At 42.8% G+C, this 27,160-nt stretch overlaps 1 protein-coding gene across 5 annotated transcripts in view; it reads right to left on the bottom strand.

Annotated features, from left to right (window-relative positions):
* The window catches only part of GRIP1 (glutamate receptor interacting protein 1), a 672,623-nt gene that overhangs the window by 11,675 nt on the left and 633,788 nt on the right, over positions 1-27,160 (bottom strand). For 4 of the 5 annotated variants that reach the window (XM_059402529.1, XM_059402524.1, XM_059402526.1 and 1 more), the window contains 6 exons: positions 26,258-26,397; positions 25,920-26,114; positions 12,305-12,461; positions 11,488-11,599; positions 11,322-11,366; positions 6,669-6,902 (listed from right to left, as the gene is read on the bottom strand). In XM_059402529.1, coding sequence (XP_059258512.1) covers positions 6,669-6,902; positions 11,322-11,366; positions 11,488-11,599; positions 12,305-12,461; positions 25,920-26,114; positions 26,258-26,397 — 883 coding nt within the window. The remainder of the gene's footprint in view (positions 1-6,668; positions 6,903-11,321; positions 11,367-11,487; positions 11,600-12,304; positions 12,462-25,919; positions 26,115-26,257; positions 26,398-27,160) is intronic. The other variant, XM_059402527.1, reaches the window with a different exon arrangement.

Here is a 27,160-nt window from a genome sequence, read left to right as displayed (position 1 = left end):
GCCCTGACACCGCCTGAGGGTCATCTGGGTCGGGGGGGGGGGGGGGGACTGTAACTTTGTTGGGATTTACATTTCTAGTGCTCAGAGCTCAGGCCCAGCCAAGGCGGATGGCAACTTGCTAAAAGGTAGTGAGATGCAGACTGAGTAGGCCAAGTAGAGTTGCAGATGAAAAGACGACCTCAGAGGCTTGGCTTTTATTTCTCTATAAGTCATTGGGCAGCTTTAATCCCAGCTCGGAAATCTTATTCTAGCATTCTTCCTTCCCTCCTCCTCGCTGCTGCCACTGATGGAGACCTATCCATCCCTTTGGAGAAGCTTTATCATCTCATGGTCATTCCCCTTCATAGGGGAATAGGAAAATTTTTGACATGAGCTTAGGAAAATTTTTGACATGAGCTTATCATTTCTCTAAGAATTATATTGGGGCCTCTGGGTGACTCAGTGTTAAGTGACTGACTCTTGATTTTGGCTCAGGTCATGATCTCAGGCTTGTAAGGTCGAGTCCTGTGACCAGCCCCAGGCTCAGCTGGGAGTCTGCTTAAGATTCTCACCCTCGGGGCGCCTGGGTGGCTCAGTGGGTTAAGCCGCTGCCTTTGGCTCAGGTCATGATCTCAGGGTCCTGGGATCAAGCCCCGAATCGGGCTCTCTGCTTGGCAGGGAGCCTGCTTCTCCCTCTCTCCCTCCCTCTGCTTCTCTGCCTGCCGCTCTGCCTCCTTGTGATCTCTATGTCAAATAAATAAATAAAATCTTAAAAAAAAAAAAAGATTCTCACCCTCTGTCCCTGCCCCCTCAAATAATATTTTTTTAAAAAGAACTATATCTTCTACATTGCATTGCCCCTGTATGTTTTAATAAGACCATAGACAAAGGAAGCTGAGGGAATCCATTTCGAGGACTGTCAAGCTGAATACCGTCACTTATTTAAAGCATATAATGTAGACTCCAACCCTTATTCTACAATTCCACGCTCCCCCAACAACCTTCTGATGATCAGCTGGCCCTGGTTTTACAGGGAGAGCATATGTTCATCAGACTGAGGTAGTGACTGGTAACGAGACACGCATCTACCTGTCTGCACACAGATTTCCATCCTGGTTTACATCTCCATCTCGGGGGCTCTGAGGCTGAATCCGCTCTTTAGGCTGGGAGGCTGTGGAGACCTCATTTTCTGGGTGTCTGCCTGACTGAGGCGAGACTCTGAAGGACGGTGACTTCCCCAGGGGCAATGCTATTTGTGAAGGCTCCTCTCCTGAGCAGGATCCTGCCCCCTCCTTTGCTAAAGGAGAAAACCAAGGTTCCGAGAAGGGACATGGCTGCTGCCTGTCAGACTGTGACCAAACCTCGGTCTGCCTGATGACAAAGTCTGTGTTCTTTCTAATTTACCCCTCTTCACCTGGAGGAAGAGAAACTGGAGGTAGCAAAGAGGGTTAGCAAAAGCAGAAGGTGCATCTATCCAGTGTGTCATTTTTAGCTTCTCGTGACTTCCACAGTAAGACAATTCGACACAAGCTCTTTGGAGAAGGTCGAGGCCTGCCATGAAGACTCATCTGATCTGGAGTACCAACTCCAAATATCTGGTGAAGAAAGACACTTGTGTCTGAATAAGATACGTTCTGCCATTTCTTATTTCCTCCTGGGGCTGAGCCTCTTTTCTCGACTTGGGGAGAATACTGCAGAAGAAGCTGCCATCAGGCACTGCAAGGGACCCTCCTTACAAGGACAAGAACAACTTTCTCATATCAAGAAAAACAAAGCTCCCCTCTCAAAGCATTCAGATACATTGAAAATGCAAGTTGAACTTGGCTGGGGGAAAAGTTGACAGCAGCCAAAGCAGCTATAAGAAATACGGGGGGGTGGGTGGGTGGGGGTTGGCGCCTGGGTGGCTCAGTGGGTTAAAGCTTCTGCCTTCGGCTCAGGTCATGATCTCAGGGTCCTGGGATCGAGCCCCGCATCGGGCTCTCTGCTCAGCGGGGAGTCTGCTTCCCCCTCTCTCTCTCTGCCTGCCTCTCTGCCTACTTGTGATCTCTCTCTGTCCAATAAATAAATAAAATCTTTTAAAAAAAAATAAATAAAAAATAAAGGGGGTCCTAGCAGGTGATTTCAATATCCCCGGGTGGTGCCACCAGCAGCCATAAATAAATGTAGATGCTGAAAAGGATTTTTAAAAACCTTTTTGTAAAATGTAAATACAAATAACTACATACAGTTACGGAATATGATTTTATTTAAAAACACAAATGACAGGGCAAAAGGAAAAGTTCAAATGACCCCCCCCCCAAAAAAAGGGCCAAATGTTCTGAATGTGGGGAACTTTCTACTCTACAGAAGAAAAATCTTTTTTGCTTCAAAGTATGCGAAGAAGTAAGGCGAGACTTCATCTCAGAAATAGATTAAGTGGACATAAAGGATATTTAAGCATCAGAAGGGAAAGCAGGGTTATCAATGAACTATAGCCAAGATCACAGGCTCCTTATCTGTAAAGAGAAAGAATCTGGGATAAACTATAGTACAAACCAGAATTCATTTTGAAGATAAAACCCAGAAGCTGCAGAGCTGAAGATACAACCTCATTTCCTTTTTCCCCTGCCACCCAGCTGCTGCCCATGATTTCACTGAAACAGAATCATCACCTTCTTTAGCAAAACCTAAAGGCGTGATCCTCAGTCCTTAGGGCACAAAAGAATCCACTGCAGTCCCAGAAAATGCTGAGCAGGCAAGTCTGGGTGGGGTTTAGAAAACTGAATTTTAATAAGCATGCCATGTAATCATGGGGGAGATCATCAGAGGTTTTTACTGCGGACTACTGTCTAAGGGAGTAGTCTGCCAACTTTTGATTAAGACCCATTACTAAATTCTGAAATCAGCTTAATACAATAGTATTAAGTATTTGTATTAAGTATTAAGTATTTGACAAAAGAACAAAGAAAAAACAGAAAATGTTTGGCATAAGCCATGCAATCAAGTTCTGGATGCATTCATATATGAATGAGGATATTTCCATGTCCTGAATTGGGAGGTAAGGCATGTTTCGGATGGTCTCAGCCAACAAATACCAAGGGAACCCGAGTATCAGTTCCCGGTGACCCCCTCTGCCTCCGTCCCCCCACCACCCTACTAAATATCAAATCATCTTGCCAGCTCTAACTTCCTTCCCCATCCAAACAGCTGAAAAAGGAAGTGGGGCTGTGTTTCCACGTTGGTTTCAATGTCATGGAGGACAACTAGCTTTGGGGGTCCAGGAGAGAATGCAGACACTCGCCCAGACCTGAAAGAGCCTCAGATACAGCAGATGATGTGAAATGAAAGCAAACCGTCGAGACCCTGACCCGAGCTTGGGGCTATCTGAAGGTCTGGAGGAGGAGAAGGAATGGAGGCCTGAGCAGAAAGTTCCGGGTAAACCAGGGAAAGGAGCGGAAACTCAAGAAAGTGCAAGAGAAGCCCACACTGAGTTCTTCATGTTTGAAGATGGTGTTAGTAACCCGTCAACCAGAGAAGGAACTGCCTTTGCTTTTTGTTTTTTTTCTCCCCAGGAATGAGGATGGATACTTGCCCATTTATACACATCCTCTTTTTTTTTTTTTTTTAAAGATTTTATTTATTTATTTGACAGAGATCATAAGTAGGCAGAGAGGCAGACAGAGAGAGAGGGGGAAGCAGGCTCCCTGCTGAGCAGAGAGCCCGATGCGGGACTTGATCCCAGGACCCTGGAATCATGACCTGAGCCGAAGGCAGAGGCTTTAACCCACTGAGCCACCCAGGCGCCCCTATACACATCCTCTTGATCCAGCTTCTCACGAAACACAGTATGAGTTTGGAGGTGCCGGCTCAGACAGGCACAGATCTGCAACCTGTCCTTGAGGAGACAGGTTTCACCAAGCAGCCAGCAGCCATGTTTCTCATGGCACCCAGCCTGGTGTACCATCAACCTCATCCGGCCCCGCCGCCCTGGTCTTGGCAGTCCCTTGGGAATTCCTCTACCAGATCCATTTGGAAATGTTCACAAAGTGGGCTCAGGGAACTGACAACCAGCCCTCATTCCACCCATCACGCTGTACACCCAGCACGGGATTATCTTCAACTTGAAGAAGGAACGTTTTCGAATTCCCTGGCCCTTCCCCATGCCACCACCCACCAGAGTGCCTTTCCCTCATTTTTCCAAAGGAAAAATAGGCTAAAAAACAAACTCTAGGCTAGGAGCACCCCACAGGGAGGCTAGTTCAAGTCCATCCACAAGTCACTGCCCTTTATCATGGCGTCAGGCAATCCCGCGGTGTTCAAAAGTCACCCCCGTGCAGGGTACAAGCCCGACCAGCGGTCCGAGTGACTTCTCTCACACACTTCAGCACTGGAGAACGTACTTAACCGCCAACACGTGCACGGCCCGACAGAGTAGCCGAATCACTTAAAAAAGGAAAAGATACCCGGACGTGAGCAGACGGCCACTCCCAGAATTCCATGCTGCCAGCTCAGACTCCCCCGCTGCCTTCACTTCCCTTGATCTTTTCTTCCTTGTGCCTTAGGATGCCCAGGACACCATCTCCTTTTGAGAGTCCTCTTTGGTTAGGGACTGATTCAGAAGGAAAGTGAAGCTACATGGGAGACACGCTTATTGTCCCCACCGAAGGGACTGTTTGAAGTGAAGGCAAAAAGAAGCATCCCGCGGATTAGGTCTTGGCCCATCTGTGTGTGTGTGAGCTGGTGGCCTCCTGGTCATCCTCTGCCACACAATGTTCCCCCAGTCCACAAGCTGCCACCCATGCTGTTGGGATGTGGAGGAGGCCTTCTTAAAAACATGACATCGATTTTCAGCACAGGCACTTTTTTAAAAACCTCAGCTCCAACGACTTGCACACCCAATTTCTCATCATTATTCTTGCTAAATGCTTTCCATGCAGGAGGGATGGGCTGACGGGTCTTTGTACCGGTTGCTATCAATATTCTCCCTTTGAGGCAAGTGCCTCACTCTAGAAGGATAAATGACTCTATTTTATGCCTGCTATTTCCTGATCTTATAGATGGAGATAATACATATCTGCTAAGAAGGGCTGTTGTAAGGGCTAAAAACAAAGAATATAGCGTATAATAGGAACTCAATACATGCTGGTGTCCTTTCCCTTTGGGGAAAGGAGGGGCCTGGGCAAGAGAATTAGAGAAGAAGGGTGGGTAGTTTTCTTAGACACCTGAGGGAATTGGATGAGGCTCACTTCTTCCTGGTATGGCTGAACTCACACGGACTGGATAGCTTCTGCTACGTAACCCCCAGAGAGGATCTTACGGCCTCCTCGTGGGCTTTGTCAATAGCATCTGAGGTCATTTGGCAGGCAGTGGTGGCTAGTGCGTTTCAAAGAGATGCCCCAATGCAAAGAAAGTGGATAAACTAGGTAACCTGTGACATGGGTCTACACCTGCGTCCCCACCCTAAAGTATCTGACATTTCTTTGCTTTTCTGTAAGTCTGTAGTGTCCCTGAAGGCACAAAGCTCTAAATTCCAGGCTCTGGTCACTTTGGGATGTTTGCATTCCCTCAACATGCCACCATCCCTTGGCACAAGCGTCCGTCTGTGCTTGGAATGCCCTCTCATTCTCCACCTTCCTGCAGGGTCCACACCTACTCCTAAAAGCCTTTCTTGTTTCTTCTGTAGTGGGTGAGGGTCTACCCTCTGTCCCCCAAGGCAGCTGAGTCTTGCCTCTCTCATTGTTCCTACCTCACCCTCTTCCTACTGTTTCCCAGACTGTCTCCCCATTAGACTCTGGGCCCCTCAGGGGTGCACAGTACACTGGATCAGTGACTCAATGTGCAGAATATGTATGAAATGAGCGAATGAGTGGTAAAAGAATCAACCCAGAATTGGAACACAGGGTTCAGAACTCAACTTCCTGTTCTAGTCTCTCTTTCACTACATCCTTTGTCAGCTGCAAAATAAATAGCTTCAAGAAGATATAAAGTATCTTTTATAGGGTGCTTGGGGAAATTGAAGACTTCAGAGAAAAAAAGGAGGGGTTGGCCTGTTACCTCCTCTCAATCCAACATTTACTTGCTTTTTCTGGGTAATCATAACTGATTACTCGTTAACAGAGTATCAACTACAGAGAGGGTCTTGGTTCTCAAGAAAAGTGGGGTGAGATTATGGCTGTCTATACATCCTTATGTATTAACTAAAAATAAAACATTAGTTCCATGGAAAAAAATCAGAGACATCCCCTGACCACTGCTCTCCTCACCCCAGGATTCTTACATCTGCCTTGTTTAAACTCGGCAGATTAAAGAGTAAGCACTCCTACACTGAACCCGAAACTCATTTTCAATGAAGCTATGAGTGTAGGACACTTAGAAAATCCTTCTCCCACTTCCAAAGAGATTGGAATGACAAACCAGTTCATCTAAACTCCATAGGATCCTGAAGTCTCCCCCTTTTCGAAGAAGAGTCTGGCCATAAATCAACTTTTAGTAAATTCACTGCCCCAAAGCAAATTGTCCCTGCTCTACCGGACAACCTCCCGAAGATCACATTTGGAGAACAGAGTCTCCGATGATCGGCCTTTAGGCTCTGGCTTCTGTCCCTGGCCGAGCCCTTGGTAGAGCGTCATTCCCATGTTTGCACCCAGGCACTCACACAGGGCAGAATGGCCACTAAAAGGGAAGAAGGAAAGGGAAGACAGCATCCTGACCTTGTGCAGCTCCACAGGAGTCGGGGACATGATCTCCTTGATTTCTTGTTTCATTTTTCTCAGGGGGACAGACTTCCTGCCCACATCTGTGGGTAGGGTGTTGCTCCGAGTTGTTTGGCTATAGTGTGGCCGTGAGCTGCTCCGTTCCTGGAAGCTGGCCTGTCGCCCCAGCTGACTGCGAGGTGATGGGGCCTCATGATTCAGACTCATCGTGCTTCCCGACATGATTGTCGCCTGTGGCATTGACAATTTTCAGAAACAATTAAGCCGTGGACTGAGGAAAGGGTTTGGTTGTTTGACACTAAGCACATTTCTCCTTCTGCCCAGTCAAAATACAGTCTCTTCGGGGCACAACCAAAGGCCGGAGAATGGACGTACTAACTGACCTATGAAAGTCTGGGAAAATGCTTTCCAAGTGACTTTTATAATGCACATCTCAAATCCAATTTAAGTACTTAAGCCACTGGGTTTATTTAATCAAATACCACCCCTGGCAGTTTTGAGGCAAATTGAAAAGCTCTAACATTTGCTTACTGCAAACTACATTTCAAGCATTAACTTTCCACTGAGTGGGCTCTAAAGATGGGATTCATGAAGCAACTTCAATATATCTTACAGAAATGGACCAAGGACTTTTTGAATGAAACTAGGCAGCCTCTTTGGCAATGCTGCCTCTAGCCCCACCTAGAGGTAACAATGGGCTAAAACAGGGCTATTGAGAGAGAGGCAATAGCCAATGAGGATGGCCTACCACTGGTAAAGGGTCTTTCCTTTGGCTACTGGCCTCAGAAGCTTGTAGAACCAGCTAGATCTCCACACCATTTGGTGTAGGTCCCCATTTTTTAGATATAGTCTTTGTGGGAGATCCTCAAAGGCCAAAGAGTAATCATTCATTGTGCTGCTGGATTCAACCCTTTGCTCGAAAGCTGGGAAACCTGGATTGGATTTTACCAGTGAACTGGGAGGTTTGTTCAGTTTCAAATATGTTCATGTGTGGGACAACTGGGTGGCTCAGTGGGTTAAGTGCCTGCTTTTGGCTCAGGTCAAATAAATTCATATGCAAGGAAAGGCAAGATAAGACCCCAAATAGGACTGAATCTTAGAAGTGAATCTTAAAAAGCATCTGAAATTAATGTCATGTTGAGGATGTTCATTTCTCATGGTTAGGAAATGCTAAAATTCTGAAAACATGTCTGTAAGGCAGCTCCACCCTCCTTGGTAGGATGGTTGAACGATGGCAAACCAGCACTGGTGAGTCCGTCTGAGGTCAAAGGACCAGAAAACAAACTCTGCATCTGTGCTGCTGGCTACACTGTGAGCTGATGGTTTACATTCATGCTGATGCTGACAGTAGTAGAGTGTCATTTCTTGAGTCCTTGGGTTCGCTCATTTAAGCCACACAACAACTTTGAGATGGCCACTGTTGTGACTCCCAATTTGTAGGTGCGGAAACTAAGGCTGACTTACCTACCCAAGGTCACCCAGGTAGTAAATGAGCCAAGGGCACCATCTAAAGTTACTGATTAGGAGGGAACACTGCAAAGTGATCGAGTTCTCATTTGTTATCACTCTAAGATTTTGTAATTCCAAGTCACCTGGTGTTTGGCTACACACACATCAGTAATAAGATCTTTGACTTGTAGCCAAGTATGGGCACACATTCACGTATACCTACGACTCCAGTGAAAAAGGAACAAAACCAGTTATTTCATCAATATTCTGACTAGACCAGTTATTGTGCTCAGTACCACATCTATGTGTCTATAAAAGGTCATTTAATACTTGTGATGAGTCTCTAAGATATGAATTAGAGTTATCATACCTCCCCACCTCCATCATGGAAAGGGATGCCTGGAAAAGGTAAGCAAGCTGCCCAGCAGTCCAGGACTGCAGCCCTCACACTGATTCCAGAACGCTTATTCTTGCTACCAGGCTGGATTGTTTCTCAGTCAAGTATTAGGTTGAAACATATAAAATTGACTTTTTAGGAGATTAAAAAAAATAAACCAAATGGATTATCCATATTATGGTTTATTTCAGTTAAATCCTTTTTAAGATGGAAAGCTTTTGACTACTGGCTTTGTTTGGGGTCGTGGGACATCCTTTATTTTATGGCACTTAACTCACCGAAAGCATTTCTCTGTCCACTATAAGTGACAGCACCCAGTGACTATTTTCTTGCAGTGGTGACCATTCGTCTATGGTTTTTACCTACTTAGACAAATTATCGGTTTTGTTAACATCTATTTTTTATATTCATTTGTCATGGGACCAGTGGGAAACATGTTGGAAGTAAAATACTTCATTATTACAGTAGAGAGATGCTGGTGTGAGTCTTGGCCACTACAGAAGTTTCAAACCTAGAAAGAGTTCTGATGGAAGTAAGATTTCAAAGCACAGCTTGATTGCTTTGTTTAAAGTGAACTTCAACTGAGTTACTACAAAGGAGTATAAAAATTAAAACACAAATATAAAAACTAAAATAAAGCTTAAAATAATTATTTTTTAAATTATCTAAGATTTGTTTTCACTTCAGGATTATCTATTGCCTGTTCACATTTTGCACAATTCAAAATTTATAGCTATAATCCTCTCCCCCAAATTATCAGTGAGACAACTGATATACATTAACTTAGCGGGATAAATTCAAGGGCTTTCTATCTGATATTTAGTTAAGCCTTCTCCCTATATTAAACAAAAAAAAATAGTTAAGGCCGTGCTCATTAATAAAAATGGCAAAAATAATAATTTCTTTTGAACAATTATTAAGTGCTATGTTCTATGTTAAGTGCCCTATAATCATGAATCATTATAATCTCCTTATTTTACAGAAGAATAAATATCTGATAAGACAGATTAAGTAACTTGTCCAATGTCTTAGTTTGAAATTTTCTCTTTCGTTAAAACTATACATTTTTCAGTGTTAAAGTTGAATCTAAATAATTGCTAGCTAATGGGGAGAATGCCTAGTATAGTTTTCATTTCCATTTCAGTTATAATCATTCTTTATCTCAGCTAATCTTCTACACTTATGATGGTTATAGTACGCTGTAACTTTTAATACTGGACGTAAATTTCATATGCAGGAAACCTGCTCCAATAATATTTTTTGTGTCGTAACATTTACAATCAAGCCATCAGTTCATTTAAACTAGTAAATGAATTGTCTTTGCAATACAAGTATAAGTAAGACTCTAATTTACAGATTTGCCAATCATTCTTCCTTGTTGAGGGCTTTAATTTCCTTTTGGCTTATAAATTCAACCCACTTCCTTTCTGGTGTTATAATTTCAAGGGCCACACCTGCCCGAAGCTATGTTAGAAATAGTTTCTAGGCCATTGCAATGTAACTTCTATGCTCACAGATGTCGTTTTCATTAGATAACTCAACCTCTGGGTGAAAACCCAACCTCACTGTGTTACTTTTTACATCACCTTTGTTTTGCCTGCTGTAAAAGAAGTTATTAGAAGAATGGCTGCTTCTTTAAAAGAGAAATATCAAAATGCAAAGCAAAGAAGGCATATGAGCCAAACATGCTTTCAAAAGCAAGTATATATTCAAGAATTGTGAATTGAGCTCATTATCCAGTTGGGGCCTCTTCTCCTAATCATTCTACATATAGGAAGTGGTAAAAGTTTAAATAAGCCAGCTGATACTTAAGCATTTTACTCGTTTTGAAAGTTGCCTGAATCAATTGCTAATGTCTTTGTTTAAGTTTTATAGCAGTATCCATCTCCAGGCTCTTCAACTGTGCTCTGAAGTTTCAGTTCATGCCAGGTAATACTACGATATTTATAAATTCAAACTAATATTTTCCTTCATAATTCTCTTTGCGGATTCACAAACATTAGAATCACATCAAATATCCACACATGCAATTGAGAAGCAAAATAATATAAAGATGAGTATTCGTTTTAGAATTGCAATTTCACCCACTTATGCCATTCACATTCCTTATGGTGACTCGGGGACCTCAAATGACATCAAAATAAAAATGAGACTTTTGCCACTCTATTTTTTACAGCTCAGAAAATTTAAAAGAACATAAAAGGAAACAGTCCAGGACCTCCTAGACCAAAGAGTGAATATCGTCAGCAAATTCATGGCTTTGATTAAAGAACTCACCAGGAGTCCAGCTATTATGTTCCATCTCGCCACAACTCCTAGAATTCACACTAAGTTAATACGGAGTCAGGATTTGCAATTACCAGCAAAGCACTGTGTAATATTTTGGCTGCTTTTCACACAGACTGGCCTTTTTCACCAGCTGCATTGTCATCTACTTTAAGGGCAAAACAAAACAAAATAAAATAAAATTTCCTCTTATGTTCCTCTTCACGATCAAATTAATTGCTATACCAGGTACAAATGAAAACATGCCAAAGAAACCTTTCTAAAGCAGCTCAGAGAATGAGATGCGCCACGGCTGGGGGGCTTAGCTCCCTCCCCAGTGACTCAGTGGCAAACAGGGACAGTCAAGGTTAGCACGGAGCGATGGCAGAAGCCACAAGTCAGTAAGCTCGGGGTAGGGGGTGGAGATGGGGAAATCAATACTTCCAACTGCACTGAATAAAATCAAATTGCTGTCCAGAAGGCGAGGGGGCAGGGAAGGCAGCTTCACAAGCAAAAATATAAACATAAAAGGTAGCTACCAAGAGAGTCATGTTTCTCAAAGACACACGCCTGTCAGCTTTCTCCTGTGGAAAGGGGTTAAAGCTTTTAAATGAACTGATGTGATAAATGCAAACTCAAAAGGACCAAAAAAAAAAAAAAAATGAATGTAGAAACAATAAAAGTAAGTAGCAGGACCAAGGCTACCTCGAGTTCTCTCAGAATTCCTGACTGTCCACAGGTTTCCAAATCCTCCAGCGCTTGGGACCAGAAGTTCTCCTCTTGCTCAGCCTCTGAACTGTCGGGAGCCCCTGTAAAACTGTCATCAGAAAGCACAGTCCAGGGTGAGAACTTTCCAGATATAATCCCAGAATCTCTCTCTTTCCTCTCTCACACACCCAAAAAGTGGGAGATTCTTTTTGGATCTGGCTTTCTTCAGCCGTCATCTCCAAGTGAGGCTGCTTTCGGAAAGGCAAAGCATCTACACAGAACCGAGGGAAGGACCACGGTCTCACTAACAGAATCTGCGTGTTCCAAGCCACGGCCCCATGAACCACATCAACATGGCGCCCTGGGGGAAGAGCTTCCGGCTGCTCTGCCTGCTGAAAGACAAGCCAAATTTCAACAGAAAAATGTTTTCTCACGTATAAATATCAGTGTAGATCATCTAAGAGCTATCAATTTTTATCAATTTCCTTGATATATTTTGGTAAGGAACAAAATCCTAAAAGAAAAAGAGAGGAGACTAGTCCGAGAGTGAGGACAGGGTTTACAGACACAGATCTTCCCGTGTGCTACTATTGTTTTCATGAAGGGAAACTGAATTCTTGCCGTGCTGTGGGGTGATGCCCAGGCTCCTGTTGGGCAGGCACTGGTCGCGGAACCCTGCCACGGGCCGGTGGGGTGATGACAGGGGTTCCTGTCATGCTTCTGATACTAGCGATAGGTGCCATCAGAAGTGGAGAGAGTCAGGTCTGGGCTAATGGCCGCAGTGTGGACAGGCAGCAGTTGATGAAAACCTTACCCACTGACTGTGGACCGGTCCCAGTCTTCATTATTCAGCCCCACATCTGGGTAGGTCTGGCTTCGCGGCTTAGTGACTGGGGACAGGCTGCCTCTCTGTTTCGGACCCCTCCACTCGTAAGTGTTGAAGTTGTAGCCTGAGGCCTGAAAGCTAGAGCCTGAAACAAAAATCAGGTGTCACCTTCTGTTTGCTAATTTGTCTTTTTCTGCAATTTCCATTAGCTCACTCAAAGCAGATGACCTTGACTGAATTTGGGCTCAGAAAGGCCATCGAGATAATACTCAAGTCTTACATGCAACACACGTTCACACACGTCCTGTTAGCTGATGCCAACAACAGCTCTAAGGTAAGACCTTCAGACCTACGTGGGAGAGCCCACTGCGCTGGACCTGCCGGGAGCAAGTTCTGGAAAGTCAGAACCCTGAGCTTCTTGCCCAGATACCCTGTGTCCACCTACAGGACGTATGAGGGCTTCTTACCCAAGTCTGTCCTTTAGAGAGTGGAATTTGCCACCCAGATGTGAGTTCAGGTCCAACCCACTGGTCCAACCAGTGACTAAGAAGTTGCTGGTTGCAGGGGTGTGGATGGAGCCTGGCTCTGTGGAGCTGAGGCCCACAAATGTTAGGGATGGGCCCGAGGATGACTCACCACTGAGAAGTGACACTGTTAGTAGAAAAGGGGTGGAATAAGAATGGTGACAGCAATAACAATAGGGATCACAGAGTGGGTACTGACGCACCTGAAACTTCACTGAGTGCTTGATTTGCATTTATTTATTCTTCCTCACGTCTTCGAAGGTAGTACTATTATTATTTGCCTCTTACATATGAGCGTACTAAAGGCTTAGAACAGTGGTTCAAGTATGTAGGGGTATCTGCAATCTCTCCCCGGTGGGGGGTGGCAGTTTCCAGTCATAACCTTGGGAGCATCAGTTCTTAGACCCTCAAGTTTCTTAAGCACATCTTCCCCAAATCAACCCCACTGAAAAGGACCAGGGTTCTGAGATCTGTTGGCTCTCCCTTCTTACTTCCCCCTTCACAGTTGTTTTTCTGTCACTTTACAAATGAAAGCCATATTTCTTTACCATCTCAAACCTTTGGAAGGAGCTTGGCCCTAGGATGCAAAACCCCCCAGTTGTCAAATCGAGGCATAATTTGGGAAAGCCTTGCTCCTGCGAGAAGGCCTCCCGAGAGCAGCGCCTTAATTCAACCAGGCACAGACTCCTGGCAAGGCTCTCCCTTTCCATCATCCGCCTGTCTCTCTGCATCTCAGAGTTAGAATTCAAAACAGTTGTTGGGTGGGAGGTGGGCACATTGTTATGTTTATTTGAATTGCAAAATGGAGACTGACTTCCTTTCTGACAGGAAGTTAAATCTGATTAGCTGGATGGGTGAGGCAGGGAGGAACGGCTTTGGCAACTGGGTCATATAACGGACATTTTCCATAAATTTGAACTAAATCCGTGGTTCCAGATTTTGACAAATATATAGTCACGGCATATTAACAACCAACTGGAAATTATAGTCTTTGCAAGTATTTAAATTTGGGGAGAAAAAAAACGAGATGACATTGATGGGGTATGTGGTTTTTCAAAATTATTTTGGGAGGTTTAAATAGGAGAGCAGGGGCTTACAAGCAGGTCTGTCTCCACAGTGTGTTCTGTAATTGTGATACACGGCTCCATCCACCATTTTGGGTTGTGACCCACTCTGTGTGTGTGTGTTTGTGTGCGCGCGCACGCATACATGTATGTCTGTATGTGTTTACATGTGTGTACTGGGTTTCAATATAATACGTATTTCCTACTGTGTTTAAAAACTGTTAAGACAAAAGACAAACAAGAAACCCACAGAAAAGCCAAAATAGTTAATACAGCGAACAGGCCTTGGCCACCATTTTCACATGAAATGAAACGAGCGGATCACATAAGATGACGGTCACCACGGTATCCCCGTTTCGTCTTACTCACTTTTCCTCCATTAGTTAGAACCTACAATGCCATCCTTACTAACACGGAGCACGGAGGAAACAGGATACCCAAAGGATAACGCTCTGCTCAAAAGAACTTGATCTCAAGAATGCAGAGGAATGCCCACAGCTGCAAGAACCTTCTGTGAACCTTCTGTTTTAGGATCCCAAGCATTAGGAGTTCTTGGCACAGAGAAAATACTTACAGTTTGGTATCTCATTTTCTTCCTGGGTAACGACAGAAGGATGGCTAGCCCTTTGGGAAGAAATTGTGCTGTTTTCTGTCAAAAGTGTTGAATTAAGGAAACACACAGGTCTCTTCTTAAAGAGGAGTGACTACATGTGACACCACTTCTCCTGACTTCTTTTCCACAGGCTATCCATTTTCTCCTTCCCAACCAGATAAACCAACCCATCAAATAAGCGAAGTCTTACATTTTGTGATACGAAAAAAGTTAGGGGAAGACTGCACCTCACTTGCCTTAACTAGCCTTCAACTTGCCAAGGGAGACAAATTGTAAATGGTGGTGTCCTCGGGACAGTACCCTTTTCTGGTAGGCATTAGCCCGTTTGACCGATCAGTTCCCTGGGGAAATTCTAACATGTTTTAAACGGGACAGATTAACTTTTCGATTTTCCTTCCAACTGTTGTTTGCAAGTACTTCTTAGTGGGCAAAAAAGTGGAAGGATGGCCTTGAGCAGATGTGCAGAATTGTTCGTTACTCGGGAAACGCCTGTCTTGAAAAGTCTGTCTGTCTACACCAAGGATGCCTTGTGTTATTAAACAATATTAAATGATTATTGTATTATAACAAAGAAGGGCCTGAAGAGGGGGAAAATTTCAAATATTCTTTGGTTAGGTGTAAGCTTAAAAGACCTGGGTCTGCCCCGGGGCTAATAATACATTATATGTTAATTAAAAAAAAAAACCTGGGTCCCAATCACGCCATGCTGGCACAGGGACTGACTCAGAGACATGAGTTCAAATCCCAGTTTTGCCACTTCTTTGCTCTGTAGCTGTGGCCAACTCACCTCATTGTAAAATGAGGGATAACCACACATACTGACATGAGGATTGAGAATAACATACATAAACTCTCAACACATAAAGAGGTTTTAATAAATACAGGTGCCCATTACTTTTATTTCCTGCTCTTTCCTGCAGTTTCCTGCTCTTTCCTGCTGCCTGGGATGTAGATGAAATAGCTGGTGCTCTGTAGCCACCCTGGGTCATGTGGTAAGCCCGAAGATGGAAGCCAAGTGCTGGGCACAATAAAGAAGAAATATGGAAGAGCATGGGTCTTTGAGGACCCTGGAGAGCTATATGCCAGCTCTGAAATGCCCGTTTTTTTTTTTTGTTTGTTTGTTTGTGTGTTTTTTTTTTTTTAAATGATTTAAGTCACTATAATATTAGAGTATTCAGTTCTATTTAGCTAATTCAAACCAACTGATATGTTGGAATACAGTTAGCTGGGAGACAGTTTGTAGATCTGACTTCTTCCTCATTTAAATCCTAGCATCTAGACTTGGATTGGGAGGACAGAGATAAGAACTGATTCTGGCTGCATGTCCAAGCCAGATTTTCCAGAAACAAACAAACAAAAAAAATTAAACAAAAACCCGCCTCTCCAAAAAACAAAAATAGCTGGTCTTTTAATATACAGCCAACTCCATTTGTACTTCTCCACTGATTTAGAATGGGTAAAGGTGGTGAATAAATTGATGAAGATATTAACATACTGATGAACAGACCCAGTGCTGTGTGGTACCAAAGAGTAAAGCTTGCCGGTGAGGAGTGACCAGCTCAGGGTGTGTAGATGCAAAGGTACTGGAAAGAACTATCTGGAAATGAGACTGATAAAGCGATTGGGAACTAGATTACCAAAAAACTCTGATTTAAACTAAGCATCTTTGATGTTATCCTAAAACAACAGAGAACCATCCAGAGGGTTTTGTGTGTTTGTTTTTGAGTGGCAAGATTAAATTTAGGTTTCTTTTTTTTAAGATCATTGATGGTAATATACTCAAAGTAAGGAGCTGGTGAGGAAGTAAATATTTCAGGCCTAATGGAAGTTTTGTATCAAAGGTGTGGTGTCTATGTGGTGTCTCTCCTGATTGGGTGTCGGATGAGGGGCCCCCAAATGTTGGGGGGGACAACTGGGTGGTGTGGGTAGTAAAAGGATTTATACTCGGAACAAAGGAGATAGAGGTGTATTGAATACATTGCAAGGGAGAGGCTGTCTGCTCTCCCTGGGGACTGCTGGGGACTTGTGGGTGGGGGCTCCTTTTAAAGGGGGGAAGGTGAGGAGGTTTGGGACACACGGAATTCTCCCTTTATTTTAGTGACTGTGCCTCGTTGGAAGTAGCCCATTGGTCAGTTAGGGCCTACGGATATCTTGAGGCGGGTCCTCTGAGGGGCCAGTCTGTATCCAGCCGGGGGGTCACTGTAGGCCCTTTCTGCCTTCCATTGCTCAAGTCTGTGGGCCTCAAGGCAGCCTGTACAACAGGCAGTGACAGTGAATGGAGAGACAGGAGAGATGTGAAGCTGGAGGCAGGAGAGGCTGGGTCCTGATGACACTGTGGGGACCACCTGCCTCGCCTGCCTCTTTGCTACAGTGGGAGAAAAATAACTAACCCTACTTCGACACCATCATTTGTATTTTCTTTCATATGCAGGTGAACGCCACCCTCCCTGGTGCAGGTGGAGGACGCCGGCATAATGTAAAACAAGACATGTCTGACAGAAATTAAGTGAAGACAAGCTGCTTGCGATAGCTGAGAATTCAGAGTTCAGAAGTTCTGAGGAATATCCTTTTTCACAGGGAGTCGAACTTAAAAGCCATGGGAGGAATGGAATCAGTGAGGCAGCCCACATATAAGAAAAACCGACCGTCAGAAACAGAATGGTTTTTACTGAATGGTGGTGTGAGCACATAAAATTAAAATGCAGGGATGAGCTAGATTTTAAATTCAAAATTTATAAAAGAAACACCTTGAGAGACAGATATAATTAAAAAAAATGTATTTCCTAAGAAATTACTCCTTTTATTTAGAATTGGAAACCTTTCTGTTTTTCCCTCCCTTTTTCCTTCCTTCCTTCTTTCCTTCTTTCAATCTAGGTTTCGATATCTGTTTTTATCCTCATAAGGTGAGGTGTGTTATGGACTGTATCATACCTGCACCTAAGTTCATATGTTGATGCCCTAGCCATCAATGTGACTGTATTTAAAGATAGAGCCTTTAAAGAGGTAATTAAGGTTAAATGAGGTTATAAGGTGGGGCCATAGTTCAATCTGACTGGTGTCCTTATAAGAAGAGACAATTTGGACACCCATGAGAGATACCATGGATGAGCACACGCAGAAGAAAGGGCATATGAGGAAGGGAGAAGGCAACCCATGGTTTGCAAACCAAGGAAACAGACCTGAGGAGAAACTACACCGGATACCTTGATCTTGGATTTCTAGCCTTCCAGGCAGTGGAAAATGAATTTCTATTGTTTAGGCCATCCAGTTTCTGGTACTTTGTTATAGCAGCCAAAGCACACTGATACAAGGTATAAAATTCAATCTAGAGTCCTTTCACTGAGAGTAATGGTTAGTTTTGTTTGTTAGTGTTATGGAAAATAGGTCTTCACAAATGTTGGCACTTCTAATAGCATATGGAATCTTGGTACAGTGATTTTTATTTTGAGGGTAACCATACTTCAGATACCTGTAAAATTCTCATATTCCAACATTGTACTATTGGGTTTTCCGTACAACAACATTGTGAAAGTTAACATCTTATACTTGTAGCTCTTAATTCACACTCTGTATTAGTTTTAAAAAGCAAACTAAACAATGTTGGTTCATATTCATAAAATTTGGAAATCAGAGAATGGTTTTGGAATTCAGTCGTCAACTCTACAATTTTGGGACTGTAGCTCCTGCCATTACTTTCATTTTTGGAAGCCAATTTTAGTACAGGAAAGCACACCAGATAATTCCCTGCCAAACTTGTTTCCTAAAAATCCAGTTTTGTTAAGAATGAGAAAATCACATCATACATTTATGTTAACTATTTGTAATTGTTCTAGCCAAGAAATACTCAAAGTGTTTAAATGAGAGTATTGTTTTAAAAAGGCAGAGCCGGGGATGCCTGGGTGGCTCAGTTGGTTAAGCAGCTGCCTTCGGCTCAGGTCATGATCCCGGCGTCCTGGGATCGAGTCCCACATCGGGCTCCTTGCTCCATGGGGAGCCTGCTTCTCCCTCTGACTCTGCCTGCCACTCTGCCTGCCTGTGCTCACTCTCGCTCTCTCTCTCTGACTAAATAAATTAAAAAAAAAATAAAAATAAAAAATAAAAAATAAATAAAAAATAAAAAGGCAGAGCCGGGCGCCTGGGTGGCTCAGTGGGTTAAGCCGCTGCCTTCGGCTCAGGTCATGATCTCAGAGTCCTGGGATCGAGTCCCGCATCGGGCTCTCTGCTCAGCAGGGAGCCTGCTTCTCTCTCTCTCTCTCTCTCTCTCTCTCTCTGCCTGCCTCTCTGCCTACTTGTGATCTCTCTCTGTCAAATAAATAAATAAAATCTTTAAATTAAAAAAAAATAAATAAAATAAAAAAAAATAAAAAGGCAGAGCCTTTTTACCTTCTCTAGAAATCACCTCAAAACAGGAAGGGTTGACAAGTAACATAACCTACATTTTTAGCAAAACTAGAAGCTCAAACCATAAATACATAAGAAAAAGTGACCAAATTCCACTAGTCAAAAAGGAGGTGGGAGGCAGTGATAAAAAGCCAAGAGGAGACACCTATAACCAGCAATTTCAGAGAGGGCCCAGTCTTTCAAAGCAGGGGCCATGGCATAAAGCAAAACAACAATGCTTTGTTTGCAACACTGGAATGGATCTTATAGGCTGGTGGCAGCAAGCTCCCAGGACTAGTATATTAGGGTAAAGCCAGGGAGGTGGGCAAAAGACAACACCTACAGATATACCACCACTTCAGGAAGCAATCTGTCAGAGAGGCAGGCTAGCAGAGAAGAATTCTGTATTGTTGGCAGCCTACAGTTATGTCTCTGGGCTGAGGAAGAATGCACTCATCACAGGTTACTGTGAGCTGCGGGGTAATTTTTGCTAGTCTGGAGCACAAAGTTAGGCTCTTCTGTCTCAGAACTCCTTTCAAACATCCAATTTAGAAAGAAGTCATCTCATTCAAAGATGCACATTAATTCTAAAAGAACTAGCATAAGATGTATACCAAGTTAATATAAAAAAAAAAAGGAGAGAAGGAACAGGAAAACAAAGCAATAGATGATGGATACTCATGAGCAAAAGACTGCCCCAGAGCAAATGATAAATATGACCAAACAGATCATCACAAAATGTTAAAAATATACACTGAAACTATCATCTCTATAAAGCAAGAGATCAAAGCAGATATATAAGAGCTCATGGAAACCTGGACAAGCCAACATGAAAGAAGGAGATAAAACATGAGCTTGTAGAGATCAGAAGGGAGATTAAGGAGAAAAATAAAAGCCCCCACACCCACCCTGGTCACCAATGGCGAGAATACTGCTAGGGGTCTTGCTCTGTTACTCTCTTTATGTACTATGTTGTATGCCTTAACTACATTAAGGAGAAGTCGGGCTCTTTGTACATATTGATGTCTCTTTTTTTTCTTGTAAGTTCTAATTTAAATTCTAGTGTAATATTAGTTGCAGGTGTACAAATAGTGATTCAACACTTCCATAATGTTGGCCTCTTCTCAGTCATCATTATCTTTATGAAAACTACAAGGAAGCACGGAAATAGATAAATTATGCATCAAATTCTAGTTACAAACAGAAAATCTAAGAAGAAAGTTAATCAAATTAAAAGCAAAAATTTATTTTAGAAAACAAGAATAGAACTGATAAATACATTCAAGGGTCATCTCTTTGGAAAAACACTAAATAAAAATAAACTATTACCAGTATACTCATGGGTAAAAAGAATAAAAACACAAATGTACCAAATATGGAACAATATTCAGGATATAATTCTAGAAACTAAGAAAATAAAAAGAAACAAATTCCTTAACTGTGTGCAAATATATTTGAAAACCTGTATGAAATACATTTTTTCCCTGAGAAAATAAAAATGATAAGAATGACCTCAAAATGGATCCAGCAATCCTACTTCTGCATATATATACATTGAAAGGAAATAGAGTAGGTATCTTGAAGAGATAGAACTGTGGCATTATTCACAATAGTCAAGACACAGAAACAACCTAAGTGCCATTGACAGATGAATGAATAAAGAAATGTAGTAATATATACACATCAGAAAATTATTCAGCCAGAAAAGTGAAGGAAATCTTATTTGCAATGACACAGATGAACCTGGACAATATTATGTTAAGTGAAATAAGTGAGAGACAGAAAGACAAATACTATATTAACTTAGTTATATGTAAAACCTAAATTAAAAAAAAAAAGTCAAACTCAGCTCTTAGAAACAGAAAGTAGAATGTGTCTGGGGCCGGGGAGTGGGAGAATGTTGGTCTAATGGCATATAGTTTCATTTATAAGATGAATGAGTTCTGGTAATCTAAAGTGAGCATGGTGACTATAGATTAAAATAAGATTGTATTGTGTACTTGAAAAGTGCTAAGCAAGTAGTTTTTTTTTTTTTTAAGATTTTATTTACTTATTTGACAGACAGAGATCTCAAGCAGGCAGAGAGGCAGGCAGAGAGAGGAGGGGGCAGGCCCCCTGCTGAGCAGAGAGCCCAATGTGGGGCTCGATCCCAGGACCCTGAGATCATGATCTGAGCTAAAGGCAGAGACTTCAACCCACTGAGCCACCCAGGCGCCCTTAAACAGGTAGATCTTAAGCATTCTCACCACACACACCCACACACACCCACACACAAATGGCAACTATGAAGTTGATGGGTGTGTTCATCAACTTGATGGTGGTAATCGTTTCACAATGTGTGTGCATATCATAATCATCACATTGTACACGCTGTCAATGATACCTTAATAAAGCTGAAAAAAGTGAACTGAAAAGAGAGAAATATCTAAAGCTTAATGTGGGATAAGACAGAAAACATAGCTACCTGAGTTGATAGTCAAGAATTACAGACACCAAAAGAGCTACACCATCCATGAGAATGACAGAGTCCAGGTACCAGCAAACTGTCAGTCTCCCTTGTATTGAATGATCTTTGCTAAATCCAAGGAAAGGGTTTTCTGAGTTAAAAAGAGGAATAAAGGGTTGCCTGGGTGGCTCAGTCAGTTAAGCGTCTGCCTTCAGCTCAGGTTCTGATCCTGAGGTCCTGGGATTGAGTCCTGTTTTGGGCTCCCTGCTACCTCTGACTCTGCTTCCCTCTCTCTCTCTGTCCCCCATAAATAAATAAATAAATAAATAAATAAATAAATAAATAAAATCTTTAAAAAATAATAGAAAGAGGAATAAGACAGACAGAAGGGGTCCAAAGCATAAGATTTTGATAAAGCAGAAGGGTATAGGTCTAAGGGTCAGGAGAATGGGAGGAGAAGAAGCTGACCCAGAGGCAGAGGAGAAATGTTTTGCATCCTAGAGTTGCGCAGTAGAATTGAGAGTCATCCCAGCATGAGACTTCCGTAAACACCCACCATACCCCCCAGCTTGGGTCACTCCATTCTATTTCTCTATGCATTAACTAATAGTTTGCACTGTAGGTACTTGGTAATTGTCTGGCCCTTCAACTGGCTTACGTCTTCCGTGAGAATAGGGACCACAACTCTTTAGCTGATCTTTGTAGATCCACTGGCCTTCTATTGCGCCAGCCATTACATATTTGTTGAATGAATGAATGGGGCAGATTTGACATTTGGAGAAGCAGCAGAGAACAATAAGGAATGTGGCTACAGAGACATTGGACCCAAGAGGAAGATGAGCATCACAGAGGTGTGATAGCTTGCTGGCAATGGGACAGCTATAGTGGACCACACGGTGTGATAAGAATGGGCAAGATCTTCCTGGTAGATGGTATATGGTAGAGTCCCTGACAGGCTGGAGCCACAGGTTGAAGAGATCATGAACATGTCACAACATAGTATTTGACGAGGAAAAAAGTGTGGTTCTGTGTCTTGCTTTTATTTATTTATTTATAAAAGATTTTATTTATTTAACAGAGAGAGAAAGAGAGAGAGATCATAAGTAGGCAGAAAGGCAGGTGGAGATGGAAGCAGGCTCCCTGCTGAGCAGAGATTCCCAGCGTGGGGCTCTATCCCAGGACCCTGAGACCATGACCTGAGCTGAAGGCAGAGGCTTAACCCACTGAGCCACCCAGGCACCCCACATGCCTTGCTTTTAAAAAAGTCAGTGTCGTTCACGTAATCTGGAAAGACTTGGTTTAACCTAATAACACAAGTTAAAAAAAAAAAAGCTGGACTTTGAGAACTTGGTAAGCAATAAGCACAAAATGAGTGACAGGATTCAACCACTACAATTCTGTCAAGGTAGGTAGGCTACTTTCATAGGGTCTGAAATTCTCAGTGATGAAGGTGACAGGCTTGAGTTGCTCTGGGCTGTCAGACTGTTGTATAACCTTTCTTTCTGAGCGCTACATTTTAATAAGTAGGGAGTTAAACTTGAATATACTCAGAAGAGAGGCCTTCAGGATGATAAAGATACTCAAAAGTAAGTTTTATGTGAGGAACTGTTAAGGACCTGGGGCAATTTTGCTTGGAGACGGAATGACTTCAGAGAGGCATGAGGGCTCTCTTTCAGTTACCTGAAGGGCTGTCAAGGGGAAGAGGCTTTAGTCTAGTTCTGAACGACCTTGAGGGTAGAATGGAGACTAATAGGCAGGAGCTACAAGCAGAGAGATTTCCACTCAATACAAGTGAGAACTTTGGGCTCCTGGTGTGGGGTGGGGAGACTGTCTCAGCCTTCAGGGAGCACCTGGTCCCCATGGGCGCTGGCGTCCGCAAGCAACCTGACTTCCAAACTCTCTGCTAACACTGAGCTCCTGTGATCAACCAGCCTTTCGACATCCACATTCCATATGAGAACTGAGATGGGTGCTTGGGATGGGCTATTTTACAAAGATGAGGTATTGTTACTGGGTTTTCATCGTCCTGGAGGACTTCGATTCTCTTACAATTGCCATCTTTTCTCTTTATCTTCATGAAGATTTCTAACTTATTGATGCCCAATTTAATATTATTATGACTACTATTCTCTGTCTAGGAATTCAAATTTTCAAAAGCCTCATGAATAATAAATGGTTCTTCATTTTATATTCATGTGGGAAAGGCTCTATATTTAGTGTGCTAATCAGGGTTCTCATCCTATGGTATAAAAGGTCAGAGTAGCTAAGTTCTTTCTTTCAAATTATTATTTTTTTTTTTTAGTTTTTAAATGTATTTAGTCATTTTAAGTATTCTCTACACTCGATGTGGGGCTCAAACTCATGACCCCAAGGTCAAGTGTAGCTCGATCCACTGACTGAGTCAGGCAGGCAGCCCTGAGAGTAACTTAAGTTCTTACAGATTACCTTATGGGCAGAACTCATTAAAATCAGTAACATCCTTACAAAAGAAAAATCTTTCTAACAAGAAAGTCTCCAAATTAAGCAGCAATAAATAAGCAAGCACATTAATAAACAAACCTCGGAGTTCTACTCTGATAGAATCTGACTTTTGTCTTTTATCAGAGACCTCTGGTGGCTCCTCAACTCATAGGCAATGAGAAATCAAGAATTTGATCAATGACAAATTGATAGACAAGTTATCTGGTGGCACAGCCAACTTGTCACAAGATATTATGACTTAGAAACACTAATTACCAGATAAACAAAAGCTCTAATTTTATTTTGGGTCTTCAAAATATTTTCTCCAGTATAATAATAAATCCCAGTGTGTGTGTGTGTGTGTGTGTGTGTGTGTGTGTGTGTGTGTGTGTGTGTATTCCAGTATCATCTCTAACAAGCAATTACTTGATGGTTTTTGAAATATCATTCCTTTTCCTTGTCCCCTATTCGTGGGACTTGACAAAGAGTGACCTAGGCGAAGGCAAGGTGAGAGAAGAAAACTAGCAGAACCAGAAACAGAGTGAACTGGTTACAGAGCCTTCCAAAAAGCGGTTAATTAACTAAGTTGCAAAGCAACCCCCAAACTTCTGGTTTATGTATTTTATTCTCCAACTGACTTAAATCAGAGCAGAAAAGGGATTTGGAGGCTGGGATTTATACCAGGCAAAAAAGAGAAGGTAAACTCTTTTTTTTTTTTTTCTTTTTGTACAGATTCCCTAACTTTAATGTCCTGTCACTTGATATTTTTGGTTCACTAATATTTAGGCATTGCAAGCAACGTGGGAAACAACGTGTTTGTCTCTCTGTCTCTGGTATAATTATTTCCTCAGGATAAAGTCCTAGAATGGAATTGCAAGGTCTAAGAGATGATGAGTATTTGGAAGGCTTTATGCTATCGTCTTTATGGTGAATCTGTTATATTTTGCTTCTAAACAAAATCCTCTATGTAGCTCATGCCCCACCCACTTTCGGCACATGTGAAGATGGCCAGGATGCCCCCAGTCAACACTCCTGCCCAGTCCGTCCACCTTCAGGTAGGTAAGCAGCTGTGGCTTGACCTGGAATTCAAATATTCTCTAGGCACACATGGGCAATCTGGAACATCCTTTTCTTGAGGGATATTTTCACTGGAGATCCAGAGGGGGGCAATCACATCTCAATCCCATACAGGAGAAATACAAAGAATTTCTGACACACTTTTCTTTTGATGTCAGGTATCATTGGAAGGAGACAGATGTTTAAAAGAAGCTTTTAGTTTATTAGTCTGCATTCAGTCTAATACTTTTTGTGTGTTTACGTTCTGTGGTGAGGTTTAGCTTTTTTTTTTTTTTTTAAATTTATTTATCTGACAGAAATCACAAGTAGGCAGAGAGACAGGCAGAGAGAGAGGAGGAAGCAGGCTCCCTGCTAAGCAGAGAGCCCGACGTGGGGCTCAATCCCAGGACCCCGGGATCATGACCTGAGCCGAAGGCAGAGGCTTTAACGCACTGAGCCACCCAGGCACCCCGTGAGGTTTAACTTCTAATGTAGGTTATACTTCTTCACATGAGGCTGATGCCTGTAAAGAAAAATCTACTCTATACTTTTATGTATTGTGGTCACAACTCTCTCATCGTGGGTACTCAGCAAACCTGTATAAGTTTCTACTAAAAGTCAGGAGGAGGCAGGAATAAATGGGGTCACAGATCATCGGCTCACCTCTCAAAGCACACCTGCGGCACTCCCCAATCCATCTTTGTGGAAAGCCTGCTTACAAAAGTAAGAAAGGGGCCTGTCTTTGGTGAACCACTTTATTGTATGGTTTGCCTCCTATTAATCTAAGCAGGAAGGACAAGCTCTGAATTGAACACTCAGACATCAGCAGACCTAATGCGGGCTCGCTAGTGTTTGATAAATGTTCAGGACTTATCAGTATTAAGGAGGAGAAAATGCAAGGTCACCATATTCAACAACCATCCCCCCCCCAGTTGCACTGAAGCAGACACAAGTAAAATAAATAAAGAACTTGTTTTCTCCCCAAAGAGCAGAGGGTAGATCTTTGAGGAGCACAGGCTTCAGCTGTAAGCCCTCTCTGTTCCCCGAGGCTCAGACGTACCTTGATTCCCATAGCTGCTGTCTATCCCAGAGCTGTCCCACGAGTCCACCGCACTGTCCACACTGGGCACAGTGGATGGGTATGTGTCGGAGAGCTTGCCTGGCTTCTGCCCTGGAGAGGGGTCCTCCTCCACATCTCCCAGGTCACTCAGGTGGCTAGCCATGGGGAATTTCTTGGGACTGGATGCTGATTGGGCTGCAAAGACAGAGAAGGAGTTTAAGTCTGAGGGTAATAAGAAGATATTCTAATCCTCCCTCTGGAGACTCGTCTTCCCTAGAAAGATACAGAGGGATAGAAATGCACTGAAAATCCATAACTGTGGCTCTCAACCTACTCACCATCTGTCTGTTTCTTAATTTTCAAGGTGACAGTTTCTCCTGCCATCTGTAACAAATGGATGGCTTCACTCAGAGGCTTTCCTTTCAAGCTGCTGCTGTTGATAGCCAGGATTCGGTCTCCTATGTGGATGGCGCCAGTTCTGAAACACCAAATAGTAATAGGAAAGGTAGAAAAATCCCTGTGTGCCACTGAATAGAAATCCCCTGCCATACTTTATACATTCATGATAATAAAGCCTTGGCAAGGGTCTCTAGAAGCCACTTCTTGCTTTCTCCTGGGCAATGTTACAAGATAACTGCATCTTTTGTGAATAACTTTTTAGTTTCAAATAAAATTAGAAAAATTGTTTTAATTAGGGTGTAAAATGGACTTGCTGTGCTTTTTGAATGCTAAGAAATCAGAGGCATTTAGTAACCCTCTTAAAAAATCCCAAGTGGCTCAGTGGGTTAAAGCCTCTGCTTTTGGCTCAAGTCATGGTCCCAGGGTCCTGGGATCCAGCCCTGCATCAGGCTCTCTGCTCAACCGGGAGCCTGCTTCCCCTTCTCTCTCTGCCTGCCTCTCTGCCTACATGTGATCTCCGTCTGTCAAATAAATAAATAAATCTTTTTATAAAATCCCAAGGAAATAAACAATGCTGGACAGTAAATGCAGTGATACTTGGGATGGAGCACTGCTTCTTTGCACAGATTTAACTGTAAATTACGGGTTGAACACAACCATGACCCTAGCTCACCAGAAGTGAGGATCAGAGAGATGGGGACCTCCCTCAGACCCTGGTATGGCAGGATCCCTCTGTTGGTCATTCTAAGGATTGAAAAGGCTCAGAGAATCAATTCGTGCTACGTTTGAATCCAACTCTGCCCCTCTCGAGTGACCCGGATTTCTTATTTTAACCTCTCTGG

This window comes from Mustela nigripes, chromosome 6 (assembly GCF_022355385.1).
Source record: "Mustela nigripes isolate SB6536 chromosome 6, MUSNIG.SB6536, whole genome shotgun sequence".
Classification (NCBI taxonomy): Eukaryota; Metazoa; Chordata; class Mammalia; order Carnivora; family Mustelidae; genus Mustela; species Mustela nigripes.
This window is presented reverse-complemented; position numbering and strand designations above follow the sequence as displayed.